Source organism: Miniopterus schreibersii (genome assembly GCF_964146895.1).
Source record: "Miniopterus schreibersii genome assembly, chromosome: 6".
Classification (NCBI taxonomy): Eukaryota; Metazoa; Chordata; class Mammalia; order Chiroptera; family Miniopteridae; genus Miniopterus; species Miniopterus schreibersii.
The window spans coordinates 8467452-8483729 of NC_138107.1; the positions used below are offsets into that span (position 1 = coordinate 8467452).

General features: G+C 56.4%; 1 protein-coding gene across 2 annotated transcripts in view; it reads right to left on the reverse strand.

The window, feature by feature from the left end:
* CPNE5 (copine 5) overlaps window positions 1-14043 on the reverse strand; it is an 82627-nt gene extending 68584 nt beyond the window's left edge. Inside the window, exon 1 of one of the 2 annotated variants that reach the window (XM_081140408.1) lies at window positions 13348-14043. In XM_081140408.1, coding sequence (XP_080996534.1) covers window positions 13348-13442 — 95 coding nt within the window. In that variant the 5' untranslated portion in view covers window positions 13443-14043. The remainder of the gene's footprint in view (window positions 1-13347) is intronic. The other variant, XM_081140409.1, reaches the window with a different exon arrangement.
* Between the last annotated feature and the right edge of the window lie 2235 nt (window positions 14044-16278).

The following is a 16278-nucleotide window of genomic DNA, read 5'->3' on the forward strand; positions in this document are numbered from 1 at the left end:
CTGTTCTAGAAACTCTCCTCTTACCACATCTCTGTCTCTTAAAAAATAAAATCAAGCCATCAAAACGTATCCACCCAGTGTCCCGTTCTCTCAGGGCTCTACTTACAACCAGTTTATTCCATCGTCCCATCTGCACAGATGGACTAATGAGTTATGACTCCCAGGGGATGCAGGCTCATTTGGCCAAGGCCCCGGGAATCCGACTCGAAGGCCTTCAGCAACATGATGGGCACAGCAACTGGGGACGATGGGCACAGCGACTGGGGACTGAGAGGCCGTTGAACAGGTGTGAGCCCCCCGCCTGCCTCCGTGCAGTCGCAGCTCGGCCCCTTGAACCGCGGTGATGGTCAGGCACTGCGCTAAGTGTTCGGCAAACAGTAGCTCCCAATCCTCACGCTGCCCTCCAGGGTCAGCACTGGGCAGGCACCATCCCACCTCACAGATGTGGAAGTGGAGGCCCAGGGACATCGGGCAAGGGGCTGTCCTGCACACGGTGCCCCTCACTCTACAGTGACCTGCTGCTGGCAGGAAGCAGCACAGGAAGTCACTCAAGCTCTCTAGCCTGTTTCTTCATCTGTGCAATACAGACGGTGGTGCCAGGCTTGGAGGCCGTGGATGCCCTGTGCTGCGCCCTCGGCCCTCCCGGTTCCTGTGCACACCCGTGGTTTCCTCCTGCTTCTCTCCCCAGGGCTTTCTCTGGCAGGTGGTCCGCAAATACCAGGAAGTTTATGCTCAGAGGGCAGCCCTCAACCAATGGTGGGCAGGAGCTGGGGGATAAATACCGGTTTCCTCACCTTCCTCTCCATGCCCCCAGACATGCTCCAGTCTCCCAGAGGGGCCCAATGGGACAGAGCCCCAGGAAACCTGCTCATTAAAGGCCTGTGTTGACTGGGCAAAGGCTCCCCCTACACCCCATCCTTGAAGGAGCTCCCTGTGAGCCCCTCCTGCCTGCTCAAGCTTCCCCCATCCCACACCGCTTCATACACTGCCCTAAAGTTCAGTTCTGCCCTGGCCAGCCACCTCAGCCTTGCCCCACCTCCCTCCCAGATGTCCCCAGGGGCCATCTCCCCTCTCCCCTCTCTACTCCCACACTCCCCCAGGGGCCTTTGTGCCCCTTGAACCCCTTTTCCATGGAGGAGAAACACTTGACATGTGTCCTTGTGGCTTCCTGACAGCCAATTCCAAATGTCAGAGATGGATGGACCCTCGGGATCATGTGCCCCACCTTCTCCTGAGGGCCCAGGGCGGGGCCGCTCCCCACAGCAAGCCAGAAAGGTCTAGAAGGAGATCTTACCCTGAATCACAATCACTGAAGCCATCAGGAGTGACAGTTTGTCTGGGCAACTTGACCCCACACTCAACTCAATCGCCCATAACCCCCATCCTGACTTGGGAGCCAAAGGCCAACTGACAGACAGACAGATGCAGTGGCAACCTGGCATGAACACACGGCATTCCCCACTGCCTGGGGAGGCCCCAGGTTGTGCTCATGAATCACGCAGCTCCAGTCCTCAAGCAGATTCCCAGAGATGTCTCTGAGAGAGATCCCCAAATCCCCATCCTCCGCTCCAGTCTTCATTCGGGGCCTCTCCCCGGTGGCACACAGCTCCTCTGCTGGCCCCACACCCTCCACCACACCTGCTCCCAGCCAGCTGTCACTTGGGAAACCACCTGACAAACCTCCCAGCCCAGGGCAGTGAGTGTCGGAGGAAATGATATGCAAGGCAGCTCTGCAAGGTAGGCAGAGGGGCTCCAGGTGAGATACCACTTTATAGATGCTGGTCACGAGCTGGGCTGACTTGTACCTGGGCTGACCTTGCCCTCCTGCTGTGTGCTGGGTTTGGAGGCAGGAGCGTCTGTCTTGATTTAAACAAAGGACTACACACTTTAGCACCAAAGGTGACTCTACAGTGGTGGAGCCCGAGGCACCGGGAGGAGCTGGAAAGTAAGGAAGAGGGTTGGTGGGGAGTGCTTCTCTCTGCAGTTCTCTCCTGAGGTTTCTCTTTGAATGCTACAATGGAATTCTATAGCTACATAAAACCTTAGAATCGTCAAGCTGGAAGCGGCCTCAGATGCCGCCTTTTCCAATTCCTTTATAAACCGGGAATGTGAGACTCAGAGAGAAGGCAAGTGACTTCTCCAAGGTCTGGGATCCCTCCAAGTCTGGGCCTGGAATGCAGATTTAGTCATGTCTAGGCTAGTAAGAAAGAGAGTGAGACTCTGGGGTGGGGGGTCTGGGGGAGAGCCTTATCTTCAAAGAGCAGCAGGCGGGCTTTTCTTGGCTCTGCCCGCCCTCCCAGCTGAGCAAGAGGCACACGACTGGCCTAAGAAATAGAATCCAGCCACCCAGCTTTGCTGGCTCTCTGTCCAGTGACCTCAGGACTCTCACTGCACTCTGGGGTCAGTAATGCTAACCCTCTTCCCTCCACGCTGCTGAGATCATGCTTACATCTGTCCAGGGCATTTCCTATCCTTCCTGCTCGACTTCGCCTTTCCTAGACAGACACTGACCAACAGCCGCTTCCTCTCCCCTCCCCTGGGCTCTCTCTAGTGTGCAGCCCTCTGGCTTGTATGCAGCAGGCCCTGGGCTGCAGAAGCAGGGGTGCATCTGTCTCTCACAGGGGCTGTGTGCTCCCCCAGGACAGGAACCCGCCTCTGCGTCGGGCCAGCCCAGCACCTGACTCACAGCAGGAACAGGCAAACTGGGTGGATGAAGGCAGAGCAAAGCAGTGGCCAGACGCGTGATTGAGGCCCTTGTCTCCTCACTGGCGTGGCACCTGGTCACGTGCAGGGCGAGCCTCAATACTTCCTCTTAGCTGGAAAGCCTAATGGTTAAGTGTCTGGGCTGCGGTCAGACATGCTGGGTCCACACCCCAGATCCAGACAACTTACTTGCCTTCCTTGTGCCTCAGTTTCCCTATCTGTAAAGTGGGGCTAAAAGAAGTTCCTCCCTCAGTACTGCTGTGACACAGTGAGGCTTGTTGGATGGGTCAGTCATCATGGGCCAGGGGATGAGCAGAGCAGTCACTCCCATGGTGACAAAGGAGAGATAGGATGGGTGACATAGCCACCTCCACCCTCACCAGTCCAAGGAGGCCTACCCCCAACATACATACTTCCGGCGCTTGAGGTGAAGTGTATGTTGAAAGCCCCCACTGGCTGAGGGCCGCCCCCACCACCCCAGCCTCAGGCTTGCCCTTGGCCTCCCTTCCTTGAGGACCCTCTGTCCCTTTATCTCTCTGATCCCTCACCTCATCCACACTTGCCCCCACGTGTCCACATGTGCCTCATCCCAATTGCCTGTCCTGACAGGTCAGAGCCCACTGAGCCTGCCCTCCTGACCTTGAGAAGTAGCTTCACCCATGGGCAACGGGTCTCTCACTTCTTGGGACTCGCCCCTTCTCCCACTTAAAAGGCAGATTCCTGGGCCCCCTTCCTGGAGTCTGATTTTGTAGGTCTGAACAGGCCCCCAGAAGCCAAGTTTAAATAAGACATATGCACACACATGCACATGCACACTGTTCCCAACGACAGCAGTCCAGATACCATGTGCCAGGACACCTGGTCTTAGGGCCTCAGCTTCCCCCACTGCAACAATATACTCCTGGGTAGCATGCAAAGGCTCTTACACGAGCCTCAACCTGATCCACTGGGACTCAGGCTCAGAGAGGGTGAGGGACTTGCCCACAGGCACCCAGCAGTAAGAAGCTGAGGGGAGGGAAACCAGGTTTTCCACTGCCAAGCAGGGCCCGAACCACAAGGGCACAGACACCAGACCCTAAGTGCTTTTCCTCCATATTCTATCTTTGGAGAGCTCAAAGAGACATTTTTTCCAACAGGCAAATGTATTTTTCCCACCAAAAGAGCATAAAACCCTTCAGCTGTCCGCTCAGCAGCCTGGAAACTGGCTGCTTTTGTTCCTGAAATCAAGGCCAGGGAAGCAGAGCTGAGGGCCCCCTTCCTCTCTGCTCTCCCCCAAGGAACCACTTCCAATTCAGTGGCAGCGAGACAATGACCATGACTGTGACCATGACTGGGTGCTGAGGTCTGAGGTCTCTAAGCCCCAGCAAAGCAAGAAAGCACTAGAGAGGCAGAAATGAGAGCTCCTGGCTGGTGCTATGGGAGGGAGCCTAAGGGTGTCACCCTCCCTCTTGGGAGATTAAAAATATTGAGAGTAGGAGCTGTCAGAGAGGAAGAAAATCCTGACCTCAGGGAGCCCCAGTCTGAGGAGACACATCTGTCCTCGAGCTGAGCTGCGGGCTAACCTACCATCACCCATCGTTTGTCCCTGAGAGAGCCACCCCGGCGGCCTGGGCGCCCTGAGCAGTGGCTCTGGCTACGGCGCAAGAAGCAGCACAGTGAGAGCTCTGCCCTCGGCCCTCCCGGACCAGAGGTCCTTAGGAGGGGCCGTGGACCCCTGGAACTAAGCAAAACGGGGCACATTGGTACAGATGGATGCAGTCTTCTTGGAGGCTTTCACCATATTCCCAAAGAGGTTCATCAGGCTAAAATAGTTAAGGAAACCCGGCTTCTCTTCTTTCCAACAGCCCTCGCTCAGCATCACTCCAGCCTCTGACGAGGTGGGACGCTGAGAGCACAGACTCGGCGCTCCAGGGCTGGGTCCCAAAGCCAGCTCTGCCGAGTGCCAGCTGTAATGACCTCACTAGCTTCTCGTGCCTCAGCATCCCCATCTGTAACGCGGGGGAATAATAGTCCTCTCCTAGGGGGTTCCCGGGGATAGAGCTCATATATGGAAAGGAGTCCAAACTGTGTCCTGCACATACCAAGTGGCAATCTGGTGCCCGGCACACAGGACGTGCTCACAAAGGCCCCCGGGGGACCACATGGCCTCTAGTGACGCCCATGCTCTCCCCCTGCTGGGTCACCACTGCCCCTCTGGCTGTGCGGTCTTCCTGGAGGAGAGTGGACAGGACAGGCGAGCCACCACCAGGGAGTAACAAGAGCCCTGAGGGGCCCACAGAGACCCCTGAGCCTGAGGGGCCCGCCAGCAGCACCCCATTTCTCTATGGAGCACTTCAACACCAAGCACCTGGCCAACCCGCCAGGGGGGAAAATGCACAGAGAGGAATGTTCTGGCCTGCACCAAATCCTTTGTTGGGTACTTAATCTGTGACGCCCTACTCACCCTACATATCTGCCAGGAGGGAGGTGTCACCCCACACTACAGGTGAGGCAGCTGCGGCTGAGAGTCGTGCCCAGCGCCACCCAGCTTGCGGGTGGCGCGGACTGAACTCCGAAGGCCAAGGCCATTTGGAGTGTCACAGGGAGCGTCGGCATCACCAAACCCGGGGCCTCCGCAGCCCTGCCGGGCCAGCAGTGGCCCCGTTCTCACTCTGTTCCTTACCCCCAGCCTCCTCAGGGCTGCTCCCCGAGCAACGGCTGAAGAGAGCTGGGGGGCTTTCCATCTGCTGCCCCGCTCCCCATCCTCGCAGGCAGGAGGAATCCCAGGCAAGGCTCTGAAGGAGCTGGGGGGAGGGAGCCTGGCACCGAGCCCTGGCACCCCCACCTCCCCTTCCAGGTCCTCCTCACCCTCCGTGTGCAGTCTCCCTGCCAAGTCTCCTCGCCAAGGTCTAAAAAACAATTTTTTTCACAAGGCTTAGAGAGTGCTCCTTCCTGGGGCTATTAGCATTTTTATCATTATTAATTATTGCCATAATTGTCCCTCCCATGCTGCATGACCAAGGGAAGAGAGCATGAGTGCCAGTTGGCCTCAGACGCATCCAAGCCGGAATCCACGCCTGGCAATTCTGTGACCCTGGACAAGCTACTTAACCTCAGTTTCCCTATCTGCACAGGGGGTCACATACGGGCCTTGTGCTGTTGCTGTGAAGCGAAGCGCTTAAAATAGAAATGTAGGAAGCACGCTCGATTCCTCTCTCCCTGTGCCCCCTCCTGTCCCATTCATCAAGTCTGAAAGGTTTCTGCTTCAAAGCACAGCCCAAATCTGTCTGCTCTTCCCCATGCCCCAGGCACCGTTATCTCCCACTTGGACGCCACAGTGGCCTCCTGCCTAGCAACATGCTTCAGTTCCTGCCTCCCCCTCCCTCCACCCGCCAATTCTCTTAGAGTGCCCAGGGTACCACTCAGCTCACATTACTCCTCTTTAACCCTACCCCCAGCCGTTATTAGAAAAATAAGTCAAACTCCTTAGCACAGGTCACAGGACATGACCTGCACCCCCATTTCCTCTCAGACCTCAACCTCTTCCACTCCTCCCTGGGGACTCTCACTGCTCCAGCCACACTGGCCTCCCTGCAATTTTGCAAGTACACCAAGGTTTTTTCTGCCACTGGGCCTTTGCGCTTGCTGCGCTCTCTGGGTCACCCTCTCTCCAGATCCTCCCCGAGACGGATTTCTCACCCGCTGGCTCTCAGCTCAATGTCACCTGCCCACCCTGTCTAAAGCATCCCCAACAACCACAAATTTATTTGCAGAGCACTTATCCCTAGCAGGCATTATTTAATAAAAAATGTGTATATTTGTTTATATTCCCCACCACCAATGCCAGTGTGAGTTCCATAAGAGAAGAGAGCTTGTCTGTCTTGGTCACCACTATATCCTCAGCACTTCACTGTGCTGGACACAGAGAAGCCTCTCAGTAGCAAATGAGGATTTGTACCAATTATTTGGATGTGTCAGTAGTGATCAGTGATTGGTACCTATCATCATTATTGAGTTTAGTTAGCACATTCCACTTTATACAGGACTTCACAAACAGAATCCCTTTTATTTTCATAACAATCCTACTGGATGTTAACAGGACCAGTGTGTCCCCCATTTTACAGATGGAGAGAACTTAAGGTTAGAGAACATAAATGACCTGGCCAAAGTTTCAGAGAAGGTAAGTCAGGAATTGTGTTGACTTTCCTGCCCAGAATTCTTCAGGACCAAAAGGCATAAAGCTGTCCTATTGAGACCTTCAGGCACGATGCTAAGCCAGCAGAGGTGATTGATATTAAGGGACAGAGGCACCTTGCAATGTTTTGAAATCACACTAAGTCTTTTTTTCTTGCCCAGGAAACTGGCAGGAAGAGAGGTAGATAGTCAGGGGTCCAGCTAAGCTGTGCTTGGATAATTAGCCAGTCACCTGACTCTGATTGTCCACTGGCCGCAGGAAAACCCAAGGAGCCAGTACACAGAGGCCAAACCATTGGCCCCTGTATCCCCAGGAGCTCAAGTAGCCTATGGATCACTTGGAATGCCTCCTGTGGCAGAGTCCATGACTGTCTAAGAGCAAGCATTCCTCACTCTTTCTGCTAATGGAACCCATGCTGGTTCGGGTATCTGATGGAGACACCCAGAAGTCAGAGTTCTTGTTGCTATTGACTGAATTGTGTACCCCCCAAAATTTATACATTAAAACACTAACCCCCAATGTGGTGGTATTTGGAGATGAGGCTTTGGAAGGTAATTAGGGTTATTTGAGGTCATAAGGGTGGGACTACTATGGGATTAGTGCCCTTAAAAAGACATACCAGAGAGCTTGCTTTCTCTTTCTTTCTCTGCCAAGTGAGAACACAGCAAATGGGGGCCATCTGAAGCCAGGAAGAAAGTCTTCACCAGAATCTGACCATGCTGGCAACCAAGTCCACCCATCTTGGACTTCCATTTTCAAGAATTGTGATAAATAAATTTCTGTTGTTTAAGCCACCCAGTCTATGGTATTTTGGTTATGGCAGCTCAAGCTAATAAAATAGTCTAGGGTTGTACATGAGACCTAGCTTTGGCCATTGAAATAGAAGGGGATGTCTGCTGAGAGATTTTGGGAGGGATTGTGCTTTCCAGATAAAAAGAACTTTTCAAAGAGAGGCCTTTGGCTCTATGCTTTGCTTCCTATCTTTGGATGTGGCTGTGATGCCTGGAACAGGCAGCCATTTTGCAATAATGAGGCCCACCATTTGGACAATGGCAGAGTACAAAGATAGCTGGGTTCTTGATGGCAAAGTGAGCTGACAAACCAGTAGGTAACCTACCTCCAGACTCACTGTGATCTGAGAAAAATTAATGTGTTTAGGGTTTGAATCACTGTCAGATTTACTGTTACCTATAGCTGAAGTATTCCTAACTGAACCCGACTCCTCTATGCCCTACAGCTTTACAGCTTTATTCCCCTCACCTTCTCCCCATCCTCTCTTCCCAATGGTAGGCCATCTCCAGAGGGGAGAACTGTGGGCTGGGAAAGACGAACTGGTAAGCTACCACCATGGTCTGGATGCATCCAGTGACTCTAGTCTCTGCTCCTTGGGGACCCCTCCAGTTCTAGGTTTGTCTCCCGGAGCCAGAGGTATCCTTGAGCAAGAAAGACCTCTCCCATCCCTGGAAAGAAAACAACTACTTCTTGGTAACATGGTTGTGCCCAGGCCCCTACCATGATCCTCATGGAGACCCCATTCCCAGCCTCAAGAAGCCCTTAAAGTTTTGGACTTTGAGGAAACTGAATTTGAATCTCCCTTTCCAAAATGTACTACTTGTGTGACCCTGCAGGTCCCTTTAACCTCTCTGAGCCTTGACTTCCTAATCAGCAAAAAGGGAAAATACTGTCTTCCTCACAGGACTGTTATAAGGTTAGAAAGATACAGTACTGTGGTGGGGAGAAGTCTAAGACGGTCCCCTAGATTCCCCACCCCTGCTGCACAAGCAGAGTGTGGGTGGGGCCTGGGAATATGACGAGATACTCCTGTGACTACTGTCACTTTATATAAGACTCCGTCGGAGCAGCCTGGGGAAAGACTCTCCCGCCAGTTTTGAAGAACTAAGCTGTCAGCGTGGGAAAGGCCCACGGGGCTAGGACCTGAGGGCGGCCTCCAGGAGCTAAGACCACCCCACTCCAACAATCAGCAAGAACACAGGACTTTAACCTTACAGCTGCAAAAAACTGGATTCTGCCAACAACCTAAACGAGCTTGGCTTGGACCCCAAGCCTCAGATGAGATCATAGCGCCTGCAGGTACCTTGACTTCAGCCTGGGGAGCCCTGAGAGAGGAGCCAGTTATGCTGTGCCCAGGCTTCTCACCTACAGAAACCGAGAGATAATAAATGGCTGTTGCCTTAAGCCACTAGGTTTGTGGTAATTTGTAGCACAGGAATTGAAAACTAATATAATAATCTTAGTTTGGACCAAATTGCTATTTGAGTAGGTCAAAAACAGTTGACTACAGGCAACTGCGCTTGGTTCAGCCTAATACAGATGGGAGGTGCCTGGCATGTAGTAAGCACTCAATAAATCCCACTGTTATTATTCCCCTGGCTCCACTAAAGAATGCCTTGGCTATGCACTGGCTGACGGGACCTTTTTCCTAGCGCTGGCTTTGACAGCTGCCTGCTGCCCCCAGGCCCTCCTTCCCCGAAGGCGCCCGCCCCTGCCTGTCAGATGAAAGCCTTCGGAGCCCATTCACACCCCTTCTGAGGGCCCAGAGACAGCTCCAGAGCTCGACTGCCTCTCCTGCCCCAGGGCAGCAAAACACCAACCCGAACAGACAGCAGAAAATATCTCTGGGGCAGAAGCAACAGCCACCCACCAGCCTCACGCCGGCTGGGGGGAGAGGGCAGCTGCTTGCGAGACTCCAGCAGGGCTACACAAAGCCTGCCTCTGGACTCTGCCCCCTGCCTTCTCTGGGGGTCTGGGAGCCCCGGCGCGTGGAAGTGTGCTTTGCTTCTTCCAGCCGGACCCTGCAGAAGTGCAAAGGTTTCTTGTTACATAAAAAATGCAAATCGCACTTGCTAACCAGCAGGCTGGTCCTGATCCCTGCAGCAGATGACGCATAGAAACTAGAAAAGTAGTGAGGCGCTTGGGGAATGGGACCCTGGACGGGTGAGTTTTGATTGGGTCTGCAGGGAGGCTAACGAAGTCGGGAAAGGTCTGGGACAGACCTCCAGAGGAGAGAGCAGCTGTGGCTCACACTTCCTGCGATGTCTACTGGCATCTGGTTCCATAAACCATCTACCCTACTCACTCAGAATCTCTAAATGCCAAATACATGTCAATAAAGCTGGGTGAGGGGTAAGAATCTCTACATGGGTCAGATCTCCAGGACCCATGCAGACCCTGGGACTCAGCTAAAGAGACAGACTTTTATTTACTTTCAGGTGTCAATAACTGAATAATAGGCAACATAAATTACTATCCCTGGATTAATCCTCTTACAATAAGGATTATTATACTTCCTTTTATAGATGAGGAAACGGAGGCTAAGTAGCTTACCCAGTGTCACAGGGACAGAACTGGGATTTGAACCCAGGTAGATAGATCCCATAGCCCATGTCTTAACCACTGAGCCAAGCAGCCAGGCACTTTATGATCTTTGGTCCTAAGCTCATCAAAATTGGTAAAAGACAATTATTTGGGAGTGGACTATAGATTAGCCCAAGAGATACCCTACCTACAGCAGCGGCCCAAGCATGTCCATCTCACAGTGTCATCTGCCTTCAGCGGAGGCTCAGTTGGGCCTTGGCTGTGGTCCTGTGCTAAGGCTGACATGCCCCTGCACCAGGCAGCTTTGCTCGGCTGGGAGTGCCCTAGGATAGGCATGGCAGGGGGTTGGGTCCTCCCCAAGGCAAGATCAGAGAGCTCTTAGAACTGCAGGAGGTGGCAGGCACCTTCCTAAGGAGCAGAGAGGGAAGGGAACTGGCTCCCAGGATGCTAGTTTCCAGTTCCCTGAAACACTGGCCTCCCTGAACCCCAGCTGCTCATTCTGAAGCCCCCTGGAGTTCTCACCCCACCAAACCTCTGTCTGGCCTCCAGATCTCTGCCCACCAGCAGAGATGCTCAAGGCAAGGGCACCCCATAGCTTCCTGCTGGGGCCCAGTCAGTGCTACCCATGGGGTGCAGAAAGGAGGACTTGACTCTCATTAGTTGGAGACTATGAAGTGTAGAATATACTGGAGAAAACCATTCTGTGCAGCTCTCCCTCCTCTCCATCTCCTCCTCTTCTCTCTGCTCCCTCTCCTCCCCCATCCCTTTCTTCTAGAACCGGGATAGTGGGACCTGGTTGAGGCAAAGAAATGAATTTACAATTTCAAGCCCACCTATATTGTTTTCAGGCCTCCCCTCTGTGCCGGGTGACTCCCCGCTTCTCACTCGTTCCTACCAAGACCCACTTTCCACCCTCTGGCTTTCAGGAGAGCGGGCACAGGGCCTGGGGCAGGCCCCCCTCAGGCTGGTGGACCATGTGTCCTGAGAGGGAATGGACACCAGGGTTGATCCCAGAACCACATCCCCCAGGATCTCAAATGCATCCCTAGGTACCTTATAGGCAAAAGGTCTGACACCTCTACTTCGAGAGAGCAAACAAGAGGGCCGAGCATTGCTGCCTCACGGTAATAGCACCAACCGTGTTCCAAGCAAGTGCAAAGTAGTGTGTCGGGTACTTCACAATCCTCTGTAAATTAATTCCTCCAACAGTATTTGTGAAATACCTGCCAGCCACTCTTCCAAGCATGTGAGCTCCCTTGGCAAATGAGGCTTCGCATTGTTTGCACTTGACAAATGGGGGAAACCTAGGCTACAAGTCAGCCCCAAGTCGTGGAGCAGATTGCATTGCAAGGTGTCCGACTCCAAAGCCACAATGCCGCGTGCGCTCTGCCTCCTTTCCTCTCCACTGGAGCAGAGGATGCGTGCGGCTGAGTCAGGGTGGGGATCTCTGCCCTCAAACGCTTAGACAGTTACTTTAGGGGAGGAGGGATAGAGTCTCCACACCTGAGATGTCTTCAGAGGCTGAGTGCTCAGCATGTGAGTGAGTGACCCATGGCCCAGGCTGAGAACTCAGGACCCAGGGGACACAGAAGACAGTGATTCTGGCTGGGTGTCTCACGGGGGAGCGGGGCGGCTGGAAGGGGGGGCATGAGGCCAGGCTTTTCAGGATGCAGGGCATGAACTGGCAGAGATGAAGGAGGGGTGAATTCTGGATGGGGAATGGGTTGTTCGTGGGCTCGGAGCGGGGAAGATCCTGAGACAGCTCTGACACAGGCATGATTGAAGGCTGGAGGGGAGAGTCAGGCACAGGGACGTGTGACCTGCTGCGGAAGGGAGGGGGGCTGTGGCAGCTGTTGATGGCTGAGGAGGTGAGATTAGAGCTAGTGGGCCAGCAGGGTCCTCCCAGCAGAGCAATGGCAAGATGCAAATGGCGCTGGGAGATCATTCTGTCAGGGGTGCATGTGGGACCACAGGAGAGACATATGGGAGTTATCAGGGGAGCCTGGCGCAGGGGGGCAGCTATGTTTGACATTAACCCTCCCTCTCACACCCTCAACCCCCCCAATCCTTCCCTCTCTCACCCGCAGCCCAGGTCCTCTGCCTCTCTCTGCACCTCCCCACTGCCTGGAATACAGGGGCAGGGACCCAGAGGGTGGCTAAAGGGTCTGACCAAAGAGGGGCCTTAAAGAGGATGGGTGGGTGATTTGGAACAAGGGCACAGCCAGGACTCGAGTCATTTGGGGCAGGGGGAATGGCATCTCAGGGGACACCAAGATGGGCTATGCCTGGGCCACAGTGCCCCTCACAGTTCCAGCAAGGCGGTGACCCTAGGCCAGCCACGGGGTGACTGCACTAAGGAAAAGTCCCCCCATCTCCACCTGCACCCCCTTACTGCCTAGGGCAGCCTTCCCCTCAGATAAGGGAACCTGGCAGAGACCCAGCTCTGAGATGGAGAAGTTACCCCCAAAGCCTTTGTGACATGACTGAAGATTTGGGATAGGAGCCCACAAAAACACGCCCCTCCCCTGCTGGACTCTAAAATTACACAAATGTCTTTTGGCTTAAGATTTTGTACCCAAGCTATTGGTTTTTTAATGGTAGCACTTAAAATTGTTATCAGTTACGCACACGGCTGTGAATGAACGAGTCAATACGATCCTTTCCCAAGAGTAGGTTTTTGTTGTTGGAGGTGAAGGCAGGCTTCAGGATCCTGGGGTCGGGGTCTGAGTCTGAGACGGGGGAGGGGTGGGGGGGGTGTTGGGGCAAAGGAGCGGGGAGAAGAGAGGAAAGGAGGGCAGGAAGGCAAGGGCTGGGCACGCCCGGTCTAGATTTAGGAGGAACTGATCAGAAACAACCTGCTGGAAGACCCCCGCGCCGCCTCTCCCTCCCTCCCCCTCCCGCTCGGGCGCCGGGACCCCCGTCCCCGCGTCTCCGTATCTCCTCGCAGCAACAGCTCCGAGAGCAAACTTTCGGGTAAAGGACCCCAAGCCTGGCTCCCACGCCTCCGTCGCACCCGCCGCTGGGCAGGGACTCTTGCCCGACGGGAGGGGGCGGGGAGGAGGGAGGCGCCCCGAGGCGAGGACCGACGCGGGTCTGCGGGCCGGACGCGGGGGCCCGGCCAGCGGGCGGCTCACCTGCAGGACACCGTGATCTCCACCTTGGTGGCCGGGATGCTGCCCGCCAAGGAGTCGAACTCGCTCAGCGACGTCATGTCCTCGGGCTGCTCCATCGCCCACCGCGCCCCCCACCCCAAATTAGTCAAGCCCTGCGCGGCTCACGCCTTCTCCGGAGCAACTGAAACCCTGGGCTCTCCCCCAACTCCCGAGCCGAGGCTGGGCGGCGAAGGGAGGAGAGGAGAGGAGCTCGAAGAGGGGGCGTGGGAAGTGAGGGAGGGAGGGGGCGGGGGGAGCGGGGGCCGCGGCTGCGGGCGGGGGTGAGGGGCCGCGACGAGGGGGCCGGGGGCCCAGCGGAGGGGGGCGAGGTGCCCGGGGAGCTGGGGCGCAGCGGGGCGAGGCGGAGGGGCGCGGGGCGCGAGCGAGGGCGCCGGGAGGGGCGCGTGCAGCTTCGGGCGGGGGCAGAAGGGGTGCAGGAGAAAAAGGGGGCGTGGGGGGCCGCGGGCGGCGGGGTGGCCGGAGGCGGGCGGCGTGGAGCCCGGGGCGCGGCGCTAACCGCCTCTGGCTGGGTCTCCGCGCGGGCGGCGGCGGGGCTGGGGAAGCGGCTGCGAGCGCCACCTCCTCGTCTGGGGCTCGGGCTCCGGCTCGGGCTCCGGGGCGCCCGGGCTGCGGGAAAATCAAATCTGCCGAAGCCGCCGCCTCCCGCCACCCGGGGCCGGCTGCCTGCGGGCGGTGAGCGCCGGAGGGGGCGCCCGCAGGGGCCGGGGCGGGGCCGCGGGCGGGGTCTGCGCGCGGGGCTGAGTGTCTGTGCGAGCGTGTCCGAGTGTGCGCGCGTGGCAGGCGTGGGGACGCGGCTCCAGATGCCGGGAGTCTGGAGGGCGACGGCCCGAGATGGTCCTGGCAGTGCGCCCCTCCCTCTGCGCCGGTCCCCCCGCTGCCCACCCCCTCACGGGGGCTCCACCCACGGGGGAGGGAGGGGAATGTGTGAACCGGGGGGCACCCGTTTGAGAAGGGTCTAAACGGGGCGCCGCGGGGCGGAGAGACCTGTGCAAAAGAGGCCCCCATACGCCCAGAGTGTTGGGGAGTTCTCTGCTGAGGTGCCCCCACCCCGGGGTGGGGGGGCGTCTCAGTCCAGAAACGGACTCCACCTCTCCTGGGGAGGCGTGTGGGGGCGACCCCAGAGCCCCGAGGAGCCGCCTCGCTTTTCTAGTGGGGGCCGTTAGGCCCAGGAGGGGTCGGTGCCCGGGCTCGCCCCCGGCGTGTCTGGCTCCTGGCTCGGCCCGGCCACGCCGAGCCCGCCACCTAAGCCACGCGCCAGCGCGCTCCCCATCCCTGGCCCGTCGTGACCACAGGCTGAGCCAGCCCCCGGGTCGAGAAGCTTCCCCCACCAGGCCGAGAGGGCGGCCTGAGCTCCCCGGGCACGGAGAAGGTCCCTGCCGTGGACCCGGCTCTGATGCCTGCCCCGGGAGCGAGGGGGACGCTGAGGCACCGCTCAGGAGGCCCCGCCCGCCTCAGCTCGCCCCTATGAGCCCGGGGTCGCAGCACCGTGGCAGTGCCCGGGCCGAGCGCGTGGACTCGTCTCCAGAAGGTCCCTCGCAGCCCCCGGCTCCGCGGGGCCTAAGCTTTGCTGAGACGCAGCCGCCTCCTCTGCGCGCACGGCTGAGCGCCGGGCCCCGCGCGCCTCTGTGCGGGGGCGGGGCCGGGAGTCCAGGAGCCCGGCTGGACCCGAAACAGCCACGCCCCCTGGGCCTAGTCTTTGGCAGCTGGGTCTTAACTGGTCAATTCCCCGGAATATCAGATACAAAGTCAAAGACAAAGCTCAGAACGCGCTCCTCGGCCTGGGTGGAGTGCTTTCCCTTCACCCGTGGCGCGGCGCTGGACTCGGTTCCGCCGCCTGGGACGGGCACCGACGGCGGCCGTGCTGGCGCTCGCGGGGCCGCGGGCGCGGCTGGCGGGAAGGCCCGCTACCCTTTGGGCCCGAGGCCCTCTCTCCACGGAGAATAAGTTGGGCCTCCTTTGCTGAGGGGTACAGAGCTGGGTTTGCAGTCTCTGTGTCCCGCACACCTCGGCCCCACACCTGTCCTAGACCCTGCTCCAGGCGTAGGTGCGGAATACCTTTCATCCATCCGCCAGTGCCGCCTGAGGGTCCGCGGTGTTCTCGGCCCCTGCCAGGGCCACGGGAAACTTCCTGAGAGCAGCGATAACCACCACCATACAGGGTGGTTATTTATTGTAATATAAACAAACAATAATATGATAATAAATAATATAAAAATAAACTGTTTCGAGTACTGTCAGCTGTAAACCTACTTTTGCCCACCCCTATATTTTCAGAGTCTACCCTGGGTCAGACACCAAAATTTTTTTAAATTACTTTATTTTTAATTTTTTTTTTAATCCTCACTCTAGGATATTTTTTCCATTGCTTTTCAGAGAGAGTGGAAGGGGGAAGAGGGGGAGAGAGAGATGTGAGAGAGACACACCAATTGGTTGCCTCCTACATGCACCCCAAGCAGGGCAAGAGATTAAGCCTACAACTGAGGTATGTGCCTTTGGCTGGAATTGAACCCCGGACCCTTCAGTATGCAGGCCGATGGTCTAACCACTGAGCCAAACTGGGTAGGGCAAATTCACTATTTTAAAGTGTACAGTTCAGTGGGTTTTAGTCTGCATGATTAAATTCTTGAAATAATTTAGGTGTGAGGTACTATTATCTACATTTAATAAGTAAGGCAGCTAGTGCCCAGAGAGGCCAAGTAGCTTGACCATGATCACCCAGTTGGGAACTTGGGAGAGTAAAAATTTGAACCCAGGCCATTGAGACCAAAGCCTGATTCTGAACGACAGACTTGAGTGTCTCTTTGGATGGGCCAGATAATGGAGGTCTTAAAAGTCATCTTGACATTAGGCCCTGTTGGGGAGGGCAAAAATAGGGAGCCACTGCAGGGTATT